This window comes from Carassius gibelio, chromosome A7, assembly GCF_023724105.1.
Source record: "Carassius gibelio isolate Cgi1373 ecotype wild population from Czech Republic chromosome A7, carGib1.2-hapl.c, whole genome shotgun sequence".
NCBI lineage: Eukaryota > Metazoa > Chordata > Actinopteri > Cypriniformes > Cyprinidae > Carassius > Carassius gibelio.
The window spans coordinates 26,273,631-26,293,088 of record NC_068377.1 but is presented as its reverse complement, the minus strand read 5'-3'; the positions used below and the strand labels follow the sequence as shown (position 1 = coordinate 26,293,088).

Genomic DNA, 19,458 nt, shown 5'->3' with positions numbered 1-19,458 from the left:
ACCCCAGCAGCCAGCCATGAGTACAACGCCCTAACAACAGGCCCAAGTTCAAGCCTCTGTACCTTAGTCAACAAACAGGGTACGGTGGTACCAGCTTACACCAAAGGGGTCGCTGTTCGACTCAACCTGCAAGGTGGTCAAACCTTGCACCACACGCTGGGTTTCTTCCAATCCTCACCTGAATGTGTGGAACTCGGACTCACACTTGCAAACAAGCATGTCAAACACCAACACCTGTTCCAGCAATGTGATAACATCACAAAAACACACAATGTGATCGTGTACTGGAAGAAGGAAAAAGGACACTCAAAGTTACCAAGTCTAGACGAGGACTTTAAAGATCACACTGACACCCTTGCCAAAACTGGCACACTAAACAACATTCTGTGGTCACTCCCAACCCACCCACCCACATTCAAGGTTGAAGTGATTACACACAGCACAAGAACTTTACTAGCTAAACTGCCTACCTCAGAATCGCTTACGCAGGCTCCGTTGTCTACACAGACCAACATAGCGGACATGCGGGCTTCTGAAACCTTGATAATGACTTTGTTTTACCACCTCTCAGACCCCTCCATCCACCCTGGCAGCCAGTCTACAGTCACTGACAACAAAAGCCCCAGACCACTGCATGATACACAAACCATGCTGCGTGCACAGAACAATATTGTAGGTTGTGCACCGTCTGACATCACAATGCCAGGGCGTGTAATGCCACGGAGCAAAAGGGGGATACTGCCAATATATTTCCATGACGCAGCATGTGCTGCACCACGCAGCACCAGAGCCACTGACACAACACTGAGGCAAGCGTCATGCCAGCAGCAAGATGTGGCAAAACATGGGCGAGGGCGAGCTAAACCCAGTCGCCGCCCACGAAGCAAAGAGACTGTCCTGTCCAACCAAAGACAGGCCTTGTTTGTTTCTTTCTCCCCTTTCTCTCTCTCTCTCCCTATTATCTGTACCAGGATGCTGCTGTGGTTTGCCGTGCTGTGCTGTCAGCCAAAGAGAGGACAGCTGCCACCGAGAAAACCGCTGAGACTCCTGACTACCGATGACAGGGCACACTACCCCAGCACTGTAACCGAATACAGCTGTACAAGGTTCCGATGGAGAGAGGACTCCCTCACTCACACTGAGGCCGATGTCAAACACCTGTTCAGCCAATATGAGAAAGTGACGGTTACACAAATGGAGTTAGGTGGACACCACCACCGCTCCAAACAGCTCCCGGGAGCTTTGCTTAGAGCCGCTGCTGCTGCCGCCAGAATGTTTAACATTGTTATGTCCAGTGTCAATGCAGCGAACCAGACTGTAAACTCCTTGAAACCACTGTTTACTGTCTTCCAGAAGGACTTTACCCAGACTCAGCTGTTTACAGCGTTAACAACAGACATGCTGTGGGAGGTTAGCTCCTCCAAAGACAGCCTAACCACGAGTAAAACCCCACCATACATGATACCCTTAAGCCTTGTGTTAACTGTGCTGTCTTACACCATCACCATGCCAGCTGACCTGCTACGAATGCACCTGGCCAACTCTCTGGATAGCGCCTTCCTATGGCACGCAAACCCCAAACAGGGAGAAGTGAACGTGCTCCTGAACCAACTCATCAGCGAGTCAAGCCAAGTCTACAGACCTAAAGACATTGTCAGTGTCAGGATGTGGAAGAGCAACACCCACACCAAAACACACATTCCAAATGTGGTGGCCTACCACGAAAGCGACACACAGCTGTACCTGGCCCCAAACATGCACATGTGTACTTTAACCAAAAACATTCATTATCTCTGCCTTAGCAAACCCTTCCTCAGACACAACTCTGAAGGAATCTGCGAGCTGCAACCCTGGGTCAGCGATACGCGCTGCCCTGCTGAAGCCAAGCCTCGTACACAAGTCACAGAAACGCAAGCAGAGATTGTGGGTAACAGATGGCTCGTCAACACTCCTGTGCGCTCAGCTATGCTGACCTACGACCAGCATGACACCGCCACCCGTGCCAACCTGCTGGACCAAGTACTGAAAGGTACCACCCAACACATTGACATTACTCCTGTCGACACAGCCCTCCAAGCACAGCCTCGACAGCCCGTTCTGAACCAGTCATCTGCGGTCCTAGCCTGGACTGCTGCCGACACTGCACGGGGCATCTCCACTGTCATTGGTCCCGCCCTGACTCTTGGCGTAACCTTCATCCTATACAGGGTACTCAACGAGATGCAAACCTCTACAGCCAAACTCACGACAACTGTGGCTGGAGGTCCCCGATGGAATCCCCGGAAAGGGGGTGCCAAGTCAAAGACAACACCGAACCTCATCAAGGGGAGTCCTCAGCTTCAGGAACCACCTGCCATCATGACCCACCTGCTACATGACCATCACGATTCACCTTTCATCTGCCCATCCTGATGATTGCCGTCCGATGATGTCCACACAGGGACTTCATCTGACGAAAGGGGGAGATGTAACAGATATGCAGGTCAGCGATTCATGGGTTAAATTCTGTTTTATAAATTCAGACTGTTGGTACTAAATGCCAGCCTGGCTGGACTTAAACTATTTACGATGCCCATGCGAGCTTCAAAGAAGAAACGAAAACCCCCAACCCAAATTCTTCCAACACTGGAGACAAAGGAACTTTTCGTATAAGTTCCTTACTTTCATTTTATTATTAATATGTATTTTAATTATGTTTATGGATTGCATAAAATGGTTAATCCTTGTTATGTGAAGAGTATAAGTTGCAAGCTTATACTTTAGGAAATGTCTTTCCTCACTTTAACTTCCTCAAAGAGAGCCATGTTTCTGCAACCCCCACTTTTGCAGGTCGTAAAGTTTACGACCACACTGGAGAGGAGAGAAGCCAAATCTTCTCCCCAATGCATTCTATGGAATGAATTTGTTACCTGTTAGTTTTTATGCTGTATAAATGTATTACGTATTCCCTTTTGGTACATTTAGATGTTTCCCAACATCTGCAGTGTTATCATGTGTTAAGCAAATCTTTCAGATGTAGAATTACACATATTTAATGTAACTTCATGTTTTGATCACATATACCTATTATGTTTAGTCTTGTTCTAATCGTCATGCTTTGACAGACCCACTTATCTAAAGTAAAGTAATGAAAAATGTATTATTCTGGAATTACGAACGTGCTAGAATATCCCTGATGAAATCGGACAAGTCCTAAATCATTAGGGTGGGTTGTTCCCAGAGACAAAGGAACTTTCCCGCCGCTTCAGATCGCGGATGTTCATTGGGTGGTTCACGCGAAAAGAGGCGTGAACATCTCAATCTATAAGAGTCGACCAAACAAGGTCCACCCTCTCTTCTTGCTCTTCTGCTCTTCTTCTCCGTTCTCGGACACGCTGCTCTCCAACGTTGCTTCCGCGCGGCCATAGGCCGCGCTCATAGCGCGAACCCCCTCAGCACAGGGGCTGAGAGAAAAAGCCATTTTAATGGCTCCTTTGGAAGCTTTCGTTTCGTTCGTTTTCTTTTCTTTTCTTTACTAAGTTTATTAAACTATTCGCCTCTCCACGCAAGGAAGACGAATTCTGGAACAATGTTTGTTGAACCTTTCAAATACCGCGCGAGGACAGAACAAAGGACCACGTGCTCCACGCTCACGCCAAGCGCAGCGTGCACGCGCGTCACATGGCCTCCGTTTCATGGCACATGGCTGTTTCAACGCACAAAGCTCACAAGCTCGACGCCGATCTCACGCCACACTCACATGGGACACTTCTGCAAGTATCACTTTCTCTATGGAGATTTAAATGCTGGTTTAAAGTGTTGTTATGATCTGATTTGTTGTTGGTTCCACTAAGGTTTACTGACTGATTTTCATACCTGAGCTCATTCTGTGATCTCTCTCGCTTTCTCCACTTCTCCCTCTCTCTCTCTCTCTCTCTCTCTCTCTCTCTCGCTCTCTCTCTCTCTCTCTCTTTTATTTGGATTCCGTTATGTCTTAAATGTTTATTGTCTGTATTTTCGTACGCATATTTACTCTGTGTGATTTGTAGTTTGATGTATTACTAGTTGAATTATTAAAAACCCATATATAAAATGATTGGCTTTGGACTCCACCCCACTCACATTACGAGTCACTGAAATGTTTTGGTCTTTAGCTACAAGCTCTAAATTTAGAAACTAAATTTATCATAAGGATAGGATAATATTTTCATGGCCAGAGAATACTTTTCCTTGAATTATAAGGCGTGATAACTTTATTGAAAATTGATAGGTCTATAGTGGTGTGCTGGACATACCACGGTTTGATCTGCAATAATTTACAGTAAGAGATATCACAATAATTGATATGAAGAATGTAATATTGACATATTAATGAGTAAATTACAGTGCCCTGTGATTAGTATTGGTATTGGCAATTGAGCTATTTTTCATAATCAATAAAATTAAATGTAACTGTCATCTGAGATATATATTAATCAAATTCTTGATTAATTATTCAAATTCCCTATATATCATTTGAGTTAATTACTATGTAAAACTCATTGTTGTTACAAAAGGCAACAACTGCATAGTTATAGAGTCCAAACAACACAATCAACACACATTCAATAAGATGTTTCTTGATCAGCATTCAGTATCTTTGTCTTTAAATTTGGTTTTAAATAAAATAAAAAAAGGTCTTTACCAATGTCTTTATTTACAGACTAAATAAAAGTATGCTATATAAATAGATTATTCCAAAATGTTAAAATCAAATAATGTTGGTGCAAATAAAACAAAGATGCAAATTGTTTTCATTCATCCAATAAATAAAAAAATAGGGTAATGATTCACATCTATATTTTTTTCACTTGAGCCAATGAAAAATAAATAACTATTCTCTCAAGTAAAAAAATATAGATGTGAATCATTACCCTAATTTTTTTTAATTGGATGAATGAATCACTTTTTCTCAGTGTGCTACAGCAGGTGATTTTTAAATCAAATTAAGTCGATGTCATTTTAAGGTAAAATATAAAAAAAATCAACTGTCGTTTACTTCTGGCTTTTCAAACGTGTATGCAAGTTCCAAAAAAAAAAAAAAAAGTTGTCACAGTTTAGTCCGTTCCGTTTCTCATCCAACACGTGAGAAGTTGATCTGAACATCTCTTCACTGTCTACTCGCTTTCACGGCTTGCACCGGTAATAGTAAGCTCGCGCAGCTTTGGTGCGCGCAGAAAAGGGACTCTTATTTGTGCGCCAGTACACCAACGGCTGATCGCTTCCTCCTGCTATCTGTGCCTCAGACATGTAGCTCTGCATTTCCAGTCCTGAACGGCTGCCCGTGTCCTGCGCACAGATTTCGAAATAATAAATGACATTGCGAACGATTACAATGTAGTCTCTGCACGCGGCCGCACTTCCGGAAAAATCGGCCTAAAGAAGACCGAAAACCAGCCGATTGCCGATTGCGTATTTTAAGCAAAAACCGGCCAGTTCCGATTTATGGCCGGTCAACCGGTGCATCCCTAATAATAATAAATATATTAAAAGAAAACAAAAACATTAATGAAAATAAAATAAATTATAATATTATTAATAAGAAGAAGAAACAAAAACTAATGTTACAAGTTACAACAACACCAGTAACAGTAAATAAAAGCACAACTTTGTTTTAATAATAGCACAAATTAATAGAACAACAATAAATTAATAATTAAATGTACACAACAACAAATTTTCAATTTGTGATCCTATAAACCTGACACAAAATGTAGAAAATCTGCAAAATTTGCAGAAACATCGAGCAGGCACAATGACCAAATGAACACTGCTAGAGGAGATAAGAAGTCCTTGAGTGAGTTTAGATTGTTTGTTTTGCTGTGGCTCATTGTAAATCACAGCAGAAATCAGGGCTCTGGCTTCTCTGAGCTGGACTTTGGCCTTTTCTCTCCTCCTGTCCTTCTCTCTTCCTTAAAGCTACCCTTTTTTTTACCCACACTCCATTCTAAGGACTCATTACTGAGACACAGATCGGCCCATCTGGCTGCTGGAGGGCTATGCACTTGGACCCTTTCTCAATGAGTATACAAAAACCATGAAAATGGGGAATGAATTGTGAGACGCTGGAGAAGCCATTGATTCTTCAGAACACAGCAGACCTGAATCAACTTTCCTTGCCAGTCTGTCTGTGTTCAATGCTGCATGCCACACAGAATCAATACAACAGAATTAATTGCAAACTGTAACACTGCGGGCAAGAGCAAAGCACTGGTGAGAAATCTGATTCCTAGAACTGAAATGTGATTATTTAATTATACACAATTAATAGGTATGTTGTATAAAATATGAATCCTACTGAAGTAGCGTCACAAAAAAAATACTGTCTAACAATACCCGGTGAGACGACCAAAGGCAAAAACCATGAAGATGTTGAGATTAAACAAAATTACATTCTAAAACATATGACCATAGAAAATGGTTTTAAATTGTAATAATATTTTAATAATAAAACATAATTGAACAAAACCATGCAGCCTTGGTAAGCACATAATAAACTTCAAAAACAAACAAAAAAACACTTTCCTAGAATTTCCTAGAAACAAACAATTATAAAACAGAGGAAAAGCCACTGAGATGTGAAGCCACAGAGGAAGTGGAGCAAGAGTTACTCTACAGAGAGAGGAGATGGTGAGAGTGAGTGAGGTGTAGATGAATAAGAACAACTGTAGAGACAGACGCAGAGATTCAGGTGCAGAAGCTGCTAACCGTGGAAAAGCTTTCTAAGAACTATTCAGTACAAAACTCATAAAGAACGCATCTGGTGATGAGTCAACATCTCCTATACAGCACATACTGCTACAGATAGGACATATTTGGACAGTAGAGATCACTGAAATTATGAAAAAGTGTTAGTGAGTGAACGAGACAGAGAGAGAGAGAATCTTTTGTGGTGCTTGCCAAGAAAGTGTTGTTTTTGTAATTCATGTTGCAGCATTTTTACTAGACATGAACTTTAAATTGTGCTTTTACTTTTCTAAGTGATTGGACTTGTGGATAAAACTGCCAAATAGATCCTTTAGACTTTTCTTAGCTTAAAAAGCTTAAAAAGCTTTTCTCTGCGTCAAGGAATCCTGACAAACAAAAAATGCATGCAACATTAAACAAAAATGTTAAGCAGCACAACGTTTACAACATTGATGATAATAAGAAATGTTTCTTGAGCACCAAATCAGCATATTAGAATGGTCACGTGATACTGATCCTTCAGAAAGAACTGGAGAAATGGCTGCTGGAAATTCAGCAGGAATAAAGTGCATTTGAAAATATTTTCAAATCAAAAACAATCATTTTCAGCTTTAAATGTACACAAAGATGAGTATTTAGTTTACACGCCAGACTGTAAAAAAAGAAAAGAAAGAAAGAACATAAAAAAATAAAATGATGCATTTATATACACACACACACACACACACACACACACACGCACAAATAAATGTTCGGAAAATGGCACTTTTTTAATATCTGAAAAGTACACTCTTAACATCAGTCAGTCAAGCATTATATGACGTGCTTTTTTGGTCCATTCAGTGTTTCTGTAAAAAAAAATGGGGAAAAAAGCTAACAAAACACTATCACTAGCTTGCTCTATTCTTTATCTATTCTATCAGTATTTGTATTTTTTTATATATATTATATATAAGTCCTTGCTATGTGTACTGTGTTAAGCTAACTGAGACTTGTTATATATTGTTATATATATATTGTTATATATTGCTCTTTTTTTTGGTTTTTACTGCTTCCGTTGTCCTCATTTGTAAGTCGCTTTTGATAAAAGTGTCTGCTAAATGACTAAATGCAAATGTAACAAAAATACTGATAAGATAATAATGATACAAATGCTAATAATAAGAACTATAAAATGCACTAAGGATATCTATGATTAATGAGCTGCTGGATTCATGAATATTAATCATGGTTTTGTGTGTTCACTCGAACAGATTTGCTGAAATTAAAATGGGGATGATAATAGGAGAGCGCCAGCCAATGAGATTGCCATTTGCACATTAGCCCCAACCACTACCAGAAAACACGGCAGTTTTTAAAAGCTGAAGAATACCAAAGGAACGCCGTTATTTTGACAGGAAAATACAACAAAGAATATTATTTACATGTAGCGCATAAATTCTCTCTCTCTCTCTCTCTCTCTCTCTCTGCATATGTGTGAGACAAAGCGATGGCGAGTCGTGCACCTTCACACTACGGGTGTTTACGGTACATCACATACAGGTGCACTGCACATCCATTCAGGTCCTTTCCCAAATGGAATAATTCATGTGCACTTGTGGTGTTGCGGACTTAACAGATGCGCATGAGGCAGCCATTGTAAGTCAACAAGGCCGTAGGGTGTCCCATTTATCATTTAAGCATTCAGAAGGGTGCTCACGAGTGCCCCCCTTGCGCCTGTTATGCGCCCTCCATCCGCACTTCTACTCATATTTCTACCCGACAGTCAAAAAGTGAAAGTGAAAGTGAAAGTGACGTGACATTCAGCCAAGTATGGTGACCCATACTCAGAATTTGTGCTCTGCATTTAACCCATCCGAAGTGCACACACACAGAGCTGTGAACACACACCCGGAGCAGTGGGCAGCCATTTATGCTGCGGCGCCCAGGAAGCAGTTGGGGGTTCGATGCCTTGCTCAAGGACACCTAAGTCATGGTATTGAAGGTGGAGAGAGAAATGTACATGCACTCCACTCCACGCAATTGAATTTGGGGAATTTGTATGCATTTAGCAGTCAAAGTAACCATTGTTTGAGACCAAAGAACCCAAAACTTCAAATAACAGAGGGATTCCCATAAGATCAGACTGATGTGTGCTGAAAAGCATAAAACAGTCAATAAAATGACAAACTAACCTCCTCTACCTACCTGCTACTTTGACACTTATATATATAGTTACTTCCCTAGAGATTAAATCACAAGCTCTCGGTTCAACTTTGTTTAATTGGAGACTTTTTTTTTAATCAACTGAGAGATGACATAGTCAGCCTATGCTTTTTGTCTCCTAAAGCCTTGCCAAAACCTAAAGAGCTTGGGGAAGTTATAGGCAATTGTCTTACTGCAGTAGTATGCCATCATAAAGTTGGGTTGCTTCAGAGGGACTGTGCCATAAATGATATACTCCAAGTCACCTTGGATAAGAAAGTGACTGCTAATGTACGGTAATTTAATGTAAATACACTGCTCATTTTGACTAAGTAATCACTGCAACTCGTGTGTGAGAACCTGTGACATTGCAGGAACAGGACAGTGATTACCTCACTTTTTCAGTGAGAGAAAAGGTCGACTGATCTGGGAAAAGATGTGCAAGAATTTACTCACAAGACTCACAATGACTAAGCTCAAGTCATACAGTGTTGTGATTCCCCATGAATCCCGTGCATTGTTAAATATTCATTCACTCGTAAGCCTTCTTGCAGAGGTGAATGAGTACGGCTGTGGACTCACCTTGGAGAGATGAGCTTCAGGGCTCATTCTGTTCCACCTCTGGCATGATGCTCCAATAATAATAATAGACAAAACACACCAAATGTAACACACATGTACACACGCACATTCGCTCACTCATTCCACTCATTCATTCCACTCACTTAATACACTGCTTTCAGCCACACAACTGTTTGGAAGCACCCCATCCCATATGTGTCTGAACTTTCGGTTGAGTTTCTGAGTTAATGTCAGAAACTAAACAAAACTGCATTCAGTGATAACTGAGAACACAGAGGCTTGTTATATGCAAACTATCCAGCTGTTCAATAAAACACACTGGCTCTTTTTACCAAGAATAGGGACAGAAGACCATTTGGGCAAGAGAGAATGCGGGGGATTTTCACTGGCTGATGTTGTGTTTCACTTGAGCCCCTTTCACATTGCACGTTGGTCCTGGAAAAATTGCCGGATTGCCTTCTGTGTGAACGCAAACATGTTCCGGGTTATAACAGTGCCAGGTTCAGTCCTGGAACGAGCTGTGTGAACAAAAGTACGTCAGATATCACGTGTTATAAATAGTTTAGTGATCTATAATATATCTGTATCGTATTGATTATTAATTTTGGTAGATTCAAGATGTACACTACAGTTAAATAACGTGGAGTCAGTTACAATATTTAATGTTTTTGAATGAAATCTTCACTAAATCTTAGGTTCACCAAGACTGCATTTATTTGGTTACAAATACAGTAAAAAGTAATACTGTGAAATATTTTCACAAATCAAATAAATAACGGTTTTCCATTTTAATACAGTTTAAAATTAAACCTATTCCTTTATATTTTGATTCTTTCTATACACACACAGACAGACAGATAGATATTGGAAAAAAAAGTATGTATGAATGATTGGTAGTTTATATCGGCCAAAACTGAATTTTTTATTCTTTATATTCATTCAGCATTCAAAAATAATAAGACTGATTCATGAATAATGTATTTAAAGACAAAACACTCCATTACATGTGACAAATGGGAACTTCATATGCTGTGCCAAACTCAAATATCCTGTAAAGCACTTAAACATCAACTTGTCTCACACTTTGGCCTCTCAGAACCCCTTTCACAATAGATGACCTTCATCATGTTTGAGTACAATGGCTTCAAAAGAGACCTTTGATGTCCAAAGGGAGAAATAGCCTTCTGAGATCATGCAAACAAGGGCCCTGTTTACAACTTATATCAACATCCATCTTGGATGATAGAGATGAGACAGACTGCTGTTTACACCAGTATTTTAGAAGTATTTCAGCTGGTGTCTCAGAAGAGTTTTCGCAATAAATGTATATGATGCAGTCACATGGATTTCTGATTAGATCCGAATATGTTTTAAGCAACTGAATCACACAACATTCGGACCCCGTTCTCACCTATGTTTAGTGTCATCCACATTTTCTCCTTAATGACTATTAAATGTAGCATCCGTTGTGGTATACTCACACAATGATAACAGTACTTCCTTTGTAAGCTGCTTTTTTCCTTTAGTCTCACTTCATGCAAAGACAGAGAGAGAGAGAGAGTGAAAATAAAAGTACACTTGGGGTGTGCTATTATTAGGCTGCTGAACACTCTTTCAGAAACATGCAGGCAAGAATAAAGCAGATGGTTATGTGGACTTGTGTGTTTGTTTTGGAGTGTTCTTGCCACAAAAAAATGTGTGTAAGGAAAAGTGCAGTACAGTACGTAATCTGCAATTGAGTGGTAATTTCTGGTCTATGCTTACTTTTTTAACTTGACATACAAGCAAATGTTGTCTAAAGCCCCTTTCACACTGCCATTCCAGCAAATACAGGGGTAAAGTGTTCCTGTAATTGTTCCCTGGTCGCTAGATTTGGCACTTTCACACTGCCAGTGATGACCCGGTATATGTGCGTGCTTTCACACACAACCCTTGAAGATCCCGTAACGACACGTGACATCAGCGCGTGACGTGTAATGTACGAGTCGACAACGCTTGGCACGTTATACTTTAACTGAAGCAAGCAAACGATCTCGGCGTCAGCGTGGAAAGTGAGGAACTAACTGATCTCTGCTTCATTACAGTTTGCACATATGTTTTCGTCGCGAACGTTGATCTTCCTTCAAAACAGCCAGTAAAAGAGTCGCGCGATAACGCGCGTCATCACTTCGATACGTAATTAGATCTGGCTTTTGTTCACACAGCGCTCGTTCCGGATCGATTACCGCAATGTTACTATGTCCCCGACCCGGGTTCGATTCGGTAATCAATTCCGGGACGTGGTTGCTTTCACACAAAAGGCGACCAGGCAATGTTACGGGAATATTGCGGGTCCGACGTGCAGTGTGAAAGGGGCTTAAGTTGTCTACCAACAAACAGAACAAGTGAATGAACAGGGCTCTCTTCCACCCTCAATACCATGACTGAGGTGAGACCCTTGAGCAAGGCACCGAACCCCCAGAAGGGAACACTACTGCCGACAAAAGGGAGGGATATAATAAGCGAGTACACCATGAATCCATTTTCCAAACCGTGTTTTTAGCCTGTCCTGAATCACTAGGGTACACCTATAATAAGTGTTTATATTCGGACTATTTTAGATTGCTTTGGGGGTACCGCGGCGGAGTAACCCAGTACCTTTGTGATTCTTCATAGACATAAACAGAGAGAAGTAGCTCCGGCTACAATGTCTTTCCGCAACATGCAAGCAGTTCTGTTTATTAACCGCTAGAGCATCAAAAGTTACAGACTGCAGCTTTAAGAACCCAACAATATCAGGGTCAAATGTTTTTTTTTTTTTTTGCAGTGGCCGCGCAAACATATGTGTGTGGTTGTGTTGGCCGCGAGTTGAAAAAGGTTGGGAACAACTGATTACAAATAACGTTTGTGTCAGATAAAATCTGTAGATTTAATATAGAGGGGAATGTAGAGTATAAAGCTGCCAGCTATATTAAAGTTACTACAGTGAGCAATGAACTGGTTATTTACTACGGAGATATTATGTCATAAAAATATAAGGGTAATGTATATCATGGTAAGACAAAATCTGGTATCAGAATAGTGCAAATCATATCCTGTGTAATGCTGACTGGTCATATTACTACACTGCCTCAGAGGCACCAGTCGTACCATCCGTGAACAGAACGATGCTAAAGACATGATCACAAAACACAGAAACAAGAAGATTTCTGTCAGCGGGCTGTTTGTCAATTTGTTTCTGCATTGCCTGGAATGCTGAATCACTGGGGGTCTCCATCATTCAGTAATTCTCTGCAAAATGTGTAACCTCAGGTAGAACACAAGAAACCAGGGTCAATCCTAAAGGAAAAAATACAGCATTTTCACAGAACGCAAGATATGCATCCAGTGGGGACATATTTTTATTGTGATCTGAGAAACGTCAAACAGAAAGCGCTACTCTACACTGTGAGTGCCCAAAACTCACATTTGAACCAGTGGCAAATCCTTTAAATGTGTAAACTAGGGATACACCAAATATTCGGCAACCAAAATTATTCCGCCGAAAACAGCAAAAGAATCTCTTCCGGTGCTCGGCCGAATAAGCAAAAAAGGCAGAATAATATGTACTGAACAATGACTACACGGGACTGTGAAAGTATTTACAATTATCAGAGAAAAATGCAGAAATCATTACAAGAATGAAGTACTGTTTAGTGCTGCATCACATATCTGATGAGAATAAGAGGTGGCTGATGCTGGTGGTTGGGTTACTGTGTGATGACTGAAATCCCATAATTACCTCAAACAATTAGTAAATAAACTCCAGAATGTTATATTTTCTAATGCACACACAAATTGCATGCACTCTGACAGTGCGAGCTAGAGCTGTAATCGGGCCTTAAAAGTTAGGCCCGACAGGACCCGAGCCCGACAGGTTTCGGCCCGAGCCCGACAAGTACATTTTGATTGACAGCTTTTTTAAAGCCCGAACCCGTTTACAGCCCGACATTATTCAAATGTGCGCACGCACACAGCTCTTTTGCTTTTTGCCAACAATGAGCAATTTATTCATGTTTTAACATAATTTACTCATAACTAACGTAGACTAAACCACTTGGAAGTTGGAATAAAGAAATAAAATAAGTCCTCTGTGACATCGTAACATCTCAGCATTCTAGACATAGGCTCATTTAACCTATAAATAGACCAACGCACCAATAAAAACGAGTCATTTAAAAAAAATTAAATTAAGATAAATTTTAAATTAAGATGGGTATTTGGCAATAACGAAATTAAGATAAAGGCTCCGCCGGATTTGCTTTATTTAATAAAAGAATAATGCCAACATTAGCGTAAACACTCTGTCAACATTATGCATTTAAGACTCAATGAATATTTAGTTATCATTTGAAAAACCTTTACTCACAGAGATTAGGCTAGGTCTACATGTTTTTGTGGAGGAAAATGATTGAATCCACTGTAGATGTCTTCAGCGCGCTCCTGCGCTCACTGATGGTGCGTCATTATTCACTCATTATTCTCATTATAAGCATGGTCAAAACTTTTCCACACCTCAGAGTTTGCTTTAGTTGCTGGTGCAACCAAAACGTAATCACCAGAGGCAAGCCTCCGTTACACCTGCTCAGCATTCATTTTCGCATCTTTCTCGCGCTAATCGAAACACATCACATGACCGCTTGTTTACCTCGCAAACTGGAGCGCAAGCCAGAGCCCGGCCCGAGCCCGCGTAAGATGATAGAAATTAAGCCCGAACCCGACCGAACCCGTTGGGTTCGGGCAAAGATCTTCAGCTCTAGTGCGAGCTTGCGGGACCAGGGTTCAAACGCCAAAGCTTGTCAGTTGCTCAGCAATATTTTTTATATTTGTGAATTTTTTAAAGGCATGTGACAATGTGATATGTGCGACAAACAAAACATCTGTTGTCAACAAAAAGAAGCACAGAGATCTTCCTGCGGGTTTCTGCCAAAATAAAAGCAGTGAAAAAGCAACAACTCCATCGATATTCATAAGTGATAGTATTGTAATTTAACTTTCATACTGTAAAATAAAATAAAAAACTTAGACAATAATAATTATTATAATAATTACCCTACAACAGCTCTATTTATAGATTTATTATAACATTCACACAGTATTCAAATTGGGATCTGCACTATACTAATGTTTTTAAAAAAGAGGTCTCTTTCTGCTCAGCAAGGCTAAAAAATAGGTCTGGCGTTTTATTTTATTTTGTTTTGTTTCGGCTTCGGCCTTGTTGAACTGGGGGTTGGGTTGATTTGGGTTGAACTGTTCTGGAACAGTGTTGTAAATACAACTTAACCACTGATTTCAAGTTGTGTCCTATTTTGGAAGGCCAAACGAAGTATTTTCGCCTTCACTGAGAAACAGCGTCTCCACAACATGGCGCCGGCGGCAAGAGCGAGAATAAAAATGAACGCCTTCTTTGTTTGCATGAACATTTGGGTGGCGTTTTGCAAATCTTCCCACAACGTGACATAGACATGTGGGGGCGTGTTTAAACAAGGCATTTTAGCAGGATGTGGTTGAGTCTAAACCTTTATTAAAAATATCTCTTTGGGTTTGAGACTTCAGTCTTTGCAATTTTAGTGATCTTATCTATTCACAAATAGTTGTAACACTCCAATGAGAAAGAAATTCTTGAAGTCGCATCATATGACCCCTTTAAAACAAAACAAGACACATCCATTCTTCCTGAACACAACAACTGAGGAGAAAGACCAAGACAGTTTTGACTGACCTGCCGTGAGCGTGGAAGTCCAGGTGCAGGAACTGGTCCTGGTGAGACAGAGCTCTTTTAGCCCTCTGGTGCTTGCTGTGTAAGACATCTGTGTCGTAGGACAGGCCTTCGTAATGTCGAATATACTTGCTCAGGGATTTTCCATACTGACCTACAGAATAAAAGAAGGAAGAGAAAAGGAGAGATGAATCACTTCATCTACAGCGATATCATTGACTTGATTGCAAATAAAAACAGACACTATTTAAACTGAACAGAGATGACATAACTGAATTCAATGATGAACTGCCTTTAACTATCATTTTGCATTATTGAGACACTGTTTTCCAAATGAATGTTGTTCAGAGCTTTGACGCAATGTATTTTGTTTAAAGCACTATATAAATAAAGGTGATTGATTGATTGATTGATTGATGAAAATCAGTGAAAGGTTTATGATCTGACTAGCAATTACTGAACACAAGACTTGGTGCAGAAATGTAACAAGCAAACTGTGGAGACAGAGTGAGGATAAACCTTTGTGACTGTTGGAATTACACTTTGAGCTGCAACATGGTGACTCATTATCTCTAAATTACAAGGTTTGGGGCATTTTACACATCCCTTGTCTGCAGCGTGTAAGGAAATCAGCATTACACTAGGGCACCGAGCTTTCACACTGACAGAGTTATATGTTATTACTGCGTAATACATCTGTGGATCTTCTGGGGCTGTTTTAACCAAATGGGTGACTGGACATGTGCCCAGGGCACTACATCGGAAAGAGGCACCATCTAGAGCCAAAAAAAAAAAGTGATTTCCAGTTCACCACACTACATTTATTCCTAAAATAACAGTCATAAATTATAAAATGGTTACTTGGAGTAACCAACTCAATCAGTAATATATGTCCAGCAATGTCACTGCCCAGCAAAAGTGATTATGAATTGATTGCGGTCTTGGAGCTTCCTTTATGAAAAGCGTTTCATTAATAGCGAATATTGACCCATTGAGCGTATCGTTGTGGGTCCCGCTGTTAGCAGGATATAGTCGCTGCATTTGTGGTAAAAATGAAGGAATTAGATATCGTGTGAGGTGCCAAAGATATAAAGAGACCCAGGTTCAATCATCTGTCAGTGACATCACCTTCGCAATACAAACATGACCCATAGTATAGTCCCACCCCGACACTTATTTATAGATTTCTATGTAAGGACTTCAGAAATTTAAATACTAAAGGAATTGTGATTCCATTTGAGTTTGACAGATTACAACTGCAACACATAGAGAGTGAAAAAGCAGATGTGGTAATTAATATTGCTATTTAAATATGACAGGCTCATAACTCTTAAGACATGGGAAATACAGTTGCAAAAGGACTTTGGCAGTCACTGTGCGTTCATAAAAAAGCGAAAACTCAAATGGTAATGCTAGATTTGCAATTCCTTTTGAAAACAGGCCGCTATATCCTTCCACAGTAATCTGTAAAAATGGGCATAAATATGAATATGTGTGGCGTATGTGTGAAGCTGACCTTATACTGTCATAACATTTATTAATAAGAGGAACTGAGAACATAGAGAAAGAGAAAAAAATAACTAGGCCTATACTGTCATATGAGGGCACTTATATTTTCCTCTTCTATCGTGGGAAAGTACAGTGTTCATGTGTCTCCTCCCATCCTTCCGCAGACTCAAAAAGCTACTTCTTGGCACAGTAGTTTTTATTCTAAGAATAGCCTGACCTTAGCATGAAGTATTTACTTTGCACAGTATCTGCTCAAACAACAGTTGCATGCATGAATTACCCACAGCGATCCATATAGTTCATCTCACAAACAGCTTTTCTAGTCCCTTTTCTTAACAATCCTGAAATCTTGACAGGATGAAGACAGTTACAGTATATACTCTAATTATTTTGGACAGGGCAATGTGGTCTGACAGTGTATACGATTCTTCAAGACAAATATGACTAATAAGACTGTCGTTTTCAGAGGAAGAACTTTGACACTGGCTTTCAATCAGTCAACACAACCCACAGAGAACCAACCTTTCCTGTTTTGAATCTAACTGTAGCTCCCCTGGGCTCCAACCATGTCTGATAAGACAATACGCCTTAATTGGCTTGAATAGAGCGGTTCCTTTTACTCTGAGAGCAGAATAACAGCTGTGCAAGAGGGCCATCAGCGCTGACAGGTAAGGTCATGTCTGGAGATGGTCCGAACCGATTTATGCCTCAAAAACTGAATATCACAGGCCAGTTACTGCTACAATCTAGTGTTCAAGAGTTGCCTCAGGGCTCTGTATCGCTGCATGTTCTTTCCAGGAAGCATTTTATTTTTTCTTCTCAATTGTTTATCAACTGCTTTCATAAGCTTACACAAGTACACTGACAATACAGCAAGTTCTAAAAAATGCTGTAATATTATTTAAACTGGCTGGGAAAAAAAATATTGATTTCTCAATTTTAATCAACTCTCAGTTTTATGAAACGATATCGATTTATAAATATCAAGAATCAATTAGTCCATCCTGTCAGATAATCAATGGAACATTGTAGCGTGCCTCCAAATCAATAAATTGCAATAAACTTTGTGATTTGTTACTTTTGACATGAAAAAGTCTCAGATTTCAAATTCTGTCCATTTTATTACAATATTTAAATATTAAATGCTGTTCTGGTGCTGATTAATGTTGAGTGACAGATGGCTTCATTTTAAAGCAGCACTATGTAACTTTTTCTGTTTTCAAAATTTGCAAAAATGTATATAATGAGCGAGAACTAGGGCGGGGCGTTTTATATATATATATTATATATATATATATATATATATTTTTTTTTTTTATCTCGATATTGTCAAAAGTTTTATGATATTCAATATATCTCAATATGTTTGCATTTACATTGAAATAAAAAAAAAATTCTAGACCAAGTAATCACTTACTGCTTTTTTTAAATGAACGTGTATACAAAACTCAAGTAGTGCAAAACAAGTACAGAATGTTAATTCTTTCAACTTTTTTACGCAAGCAAATCACAGTTTACACTGTGCAACTGGGGGAAATAATTAAACTGGGATAAGTATTTATTTTTTATTTTTTAGAAGTTTTTAGCCAAGAACACAAGTCTGTCTACTGTCTCTGGTTTAAGAGAAGCTCTGTGGCATAAAACTATGTAGCCACTGGCACTAAAAAACCCTCTCAGATGGGAAACTATTAAATGAAGCTCGTAGGTTTATCTTATATAAATTAATACCAAAGACTTATACAGACTGAACAAATGTAATCAAGGACACAAGATGCAATTTTAAGTTAAAGTTAGTATTATAAACTTTACTGAGTATATTTGAAGTGCACAAATGAGCAAATTTCAACCTTCCATGCTATTGACTCTTGGGTATATTTTACAGCATTAGTTGAGAGATTTATTTATTTATTTTTTTAATTCTTGCATGTCAGTCTCCAATTACCAAAGTGTCATTTCAAGAGAAAAATCATCAGTGTCTATCCTATGAAACACAACAAATAAAACTGAAACAGCAGAGCAGCTTTCTCAGCAAATGTTCAGAAACATCTGACCTGATGGGCTGCAGCTGATGCACAGCTTTAATCATAAAACACTGCCGCTAGATTACACTTTCCCTATCCTTAAAAGATGCTCGGGTTGTGAGATAAAACCATAATAAAATAAATCAAAACACACGGCCAGAAGCAAACTGCACAATTGGCACATAGTGAGTGGAAGGAAGGCAGAGAGAGTATGTGTGAGTTTATGTCTATTGGCTGGGAGTATCAGTGCAGACTGTTTGTCCACCTGTAAAGAAGTGATAAAATCCTCCTCTCATATTGCTGTGGAGAGAGAGAGAGAGAGAGAGAGAGCAGAAATCAGAAGCAATCCTGCCTTAGAGGAGCAGAACGCTCCAACACTCATTCCAATTCCACACACATTAGTGCTCCACTTCCCCAGCTCTCCTCTATCTATCTCACTCTCGAAACCAACTTTTTCCCCCCTCAGTGTTTTTCTCTCTTTAGCCCTCTACATTCAGTACTCTGTGCAGGCTGAAATAAAGGTTCAGTCAACTGCTTGATTACATGACTTCACGTCATTGGTTACCTTCATGGTTTAGCAGGTCGGCACATTTATCAGTCCTGTTTGGAGTGCTTAATATGGTCAAGATTAGACAGTTCGCTTATGAAGATTTATTAGATATTATACACTACATCTATTACCAAAGTGACTTGCTGACATTTTTAGGATTCACAACTGAA

General features: G+C 39.7%; 1 protein-coding gene across 3 annotated transcripts in view; it reads right to left on the bottom strand.

The window, feature by feature from the left end:
• The window catches only part of LOC128016971 (disintegrin and metalloproteinase domain-containing protein 10), an 82,993-nt gene that overhangs the window by 48,474 nt on the left and 15,061 nt on the right, over window positions 1-19,458 (bottom strand). For all 3 annotated transcript variants that reach the window (XM_052601986.1, XM_052601988.1, XM_052601987.1), the window contains exon 2: window positions 15,212-15,362. In XM_052601986.1, coding sequence (XP_052457946.1) covers window positions 15,212-15,362 — 151 coding nt within the window. The remainder of the gene's footprint in view (window positions 1-15,211; window positions 15,363-19,458) is intronic.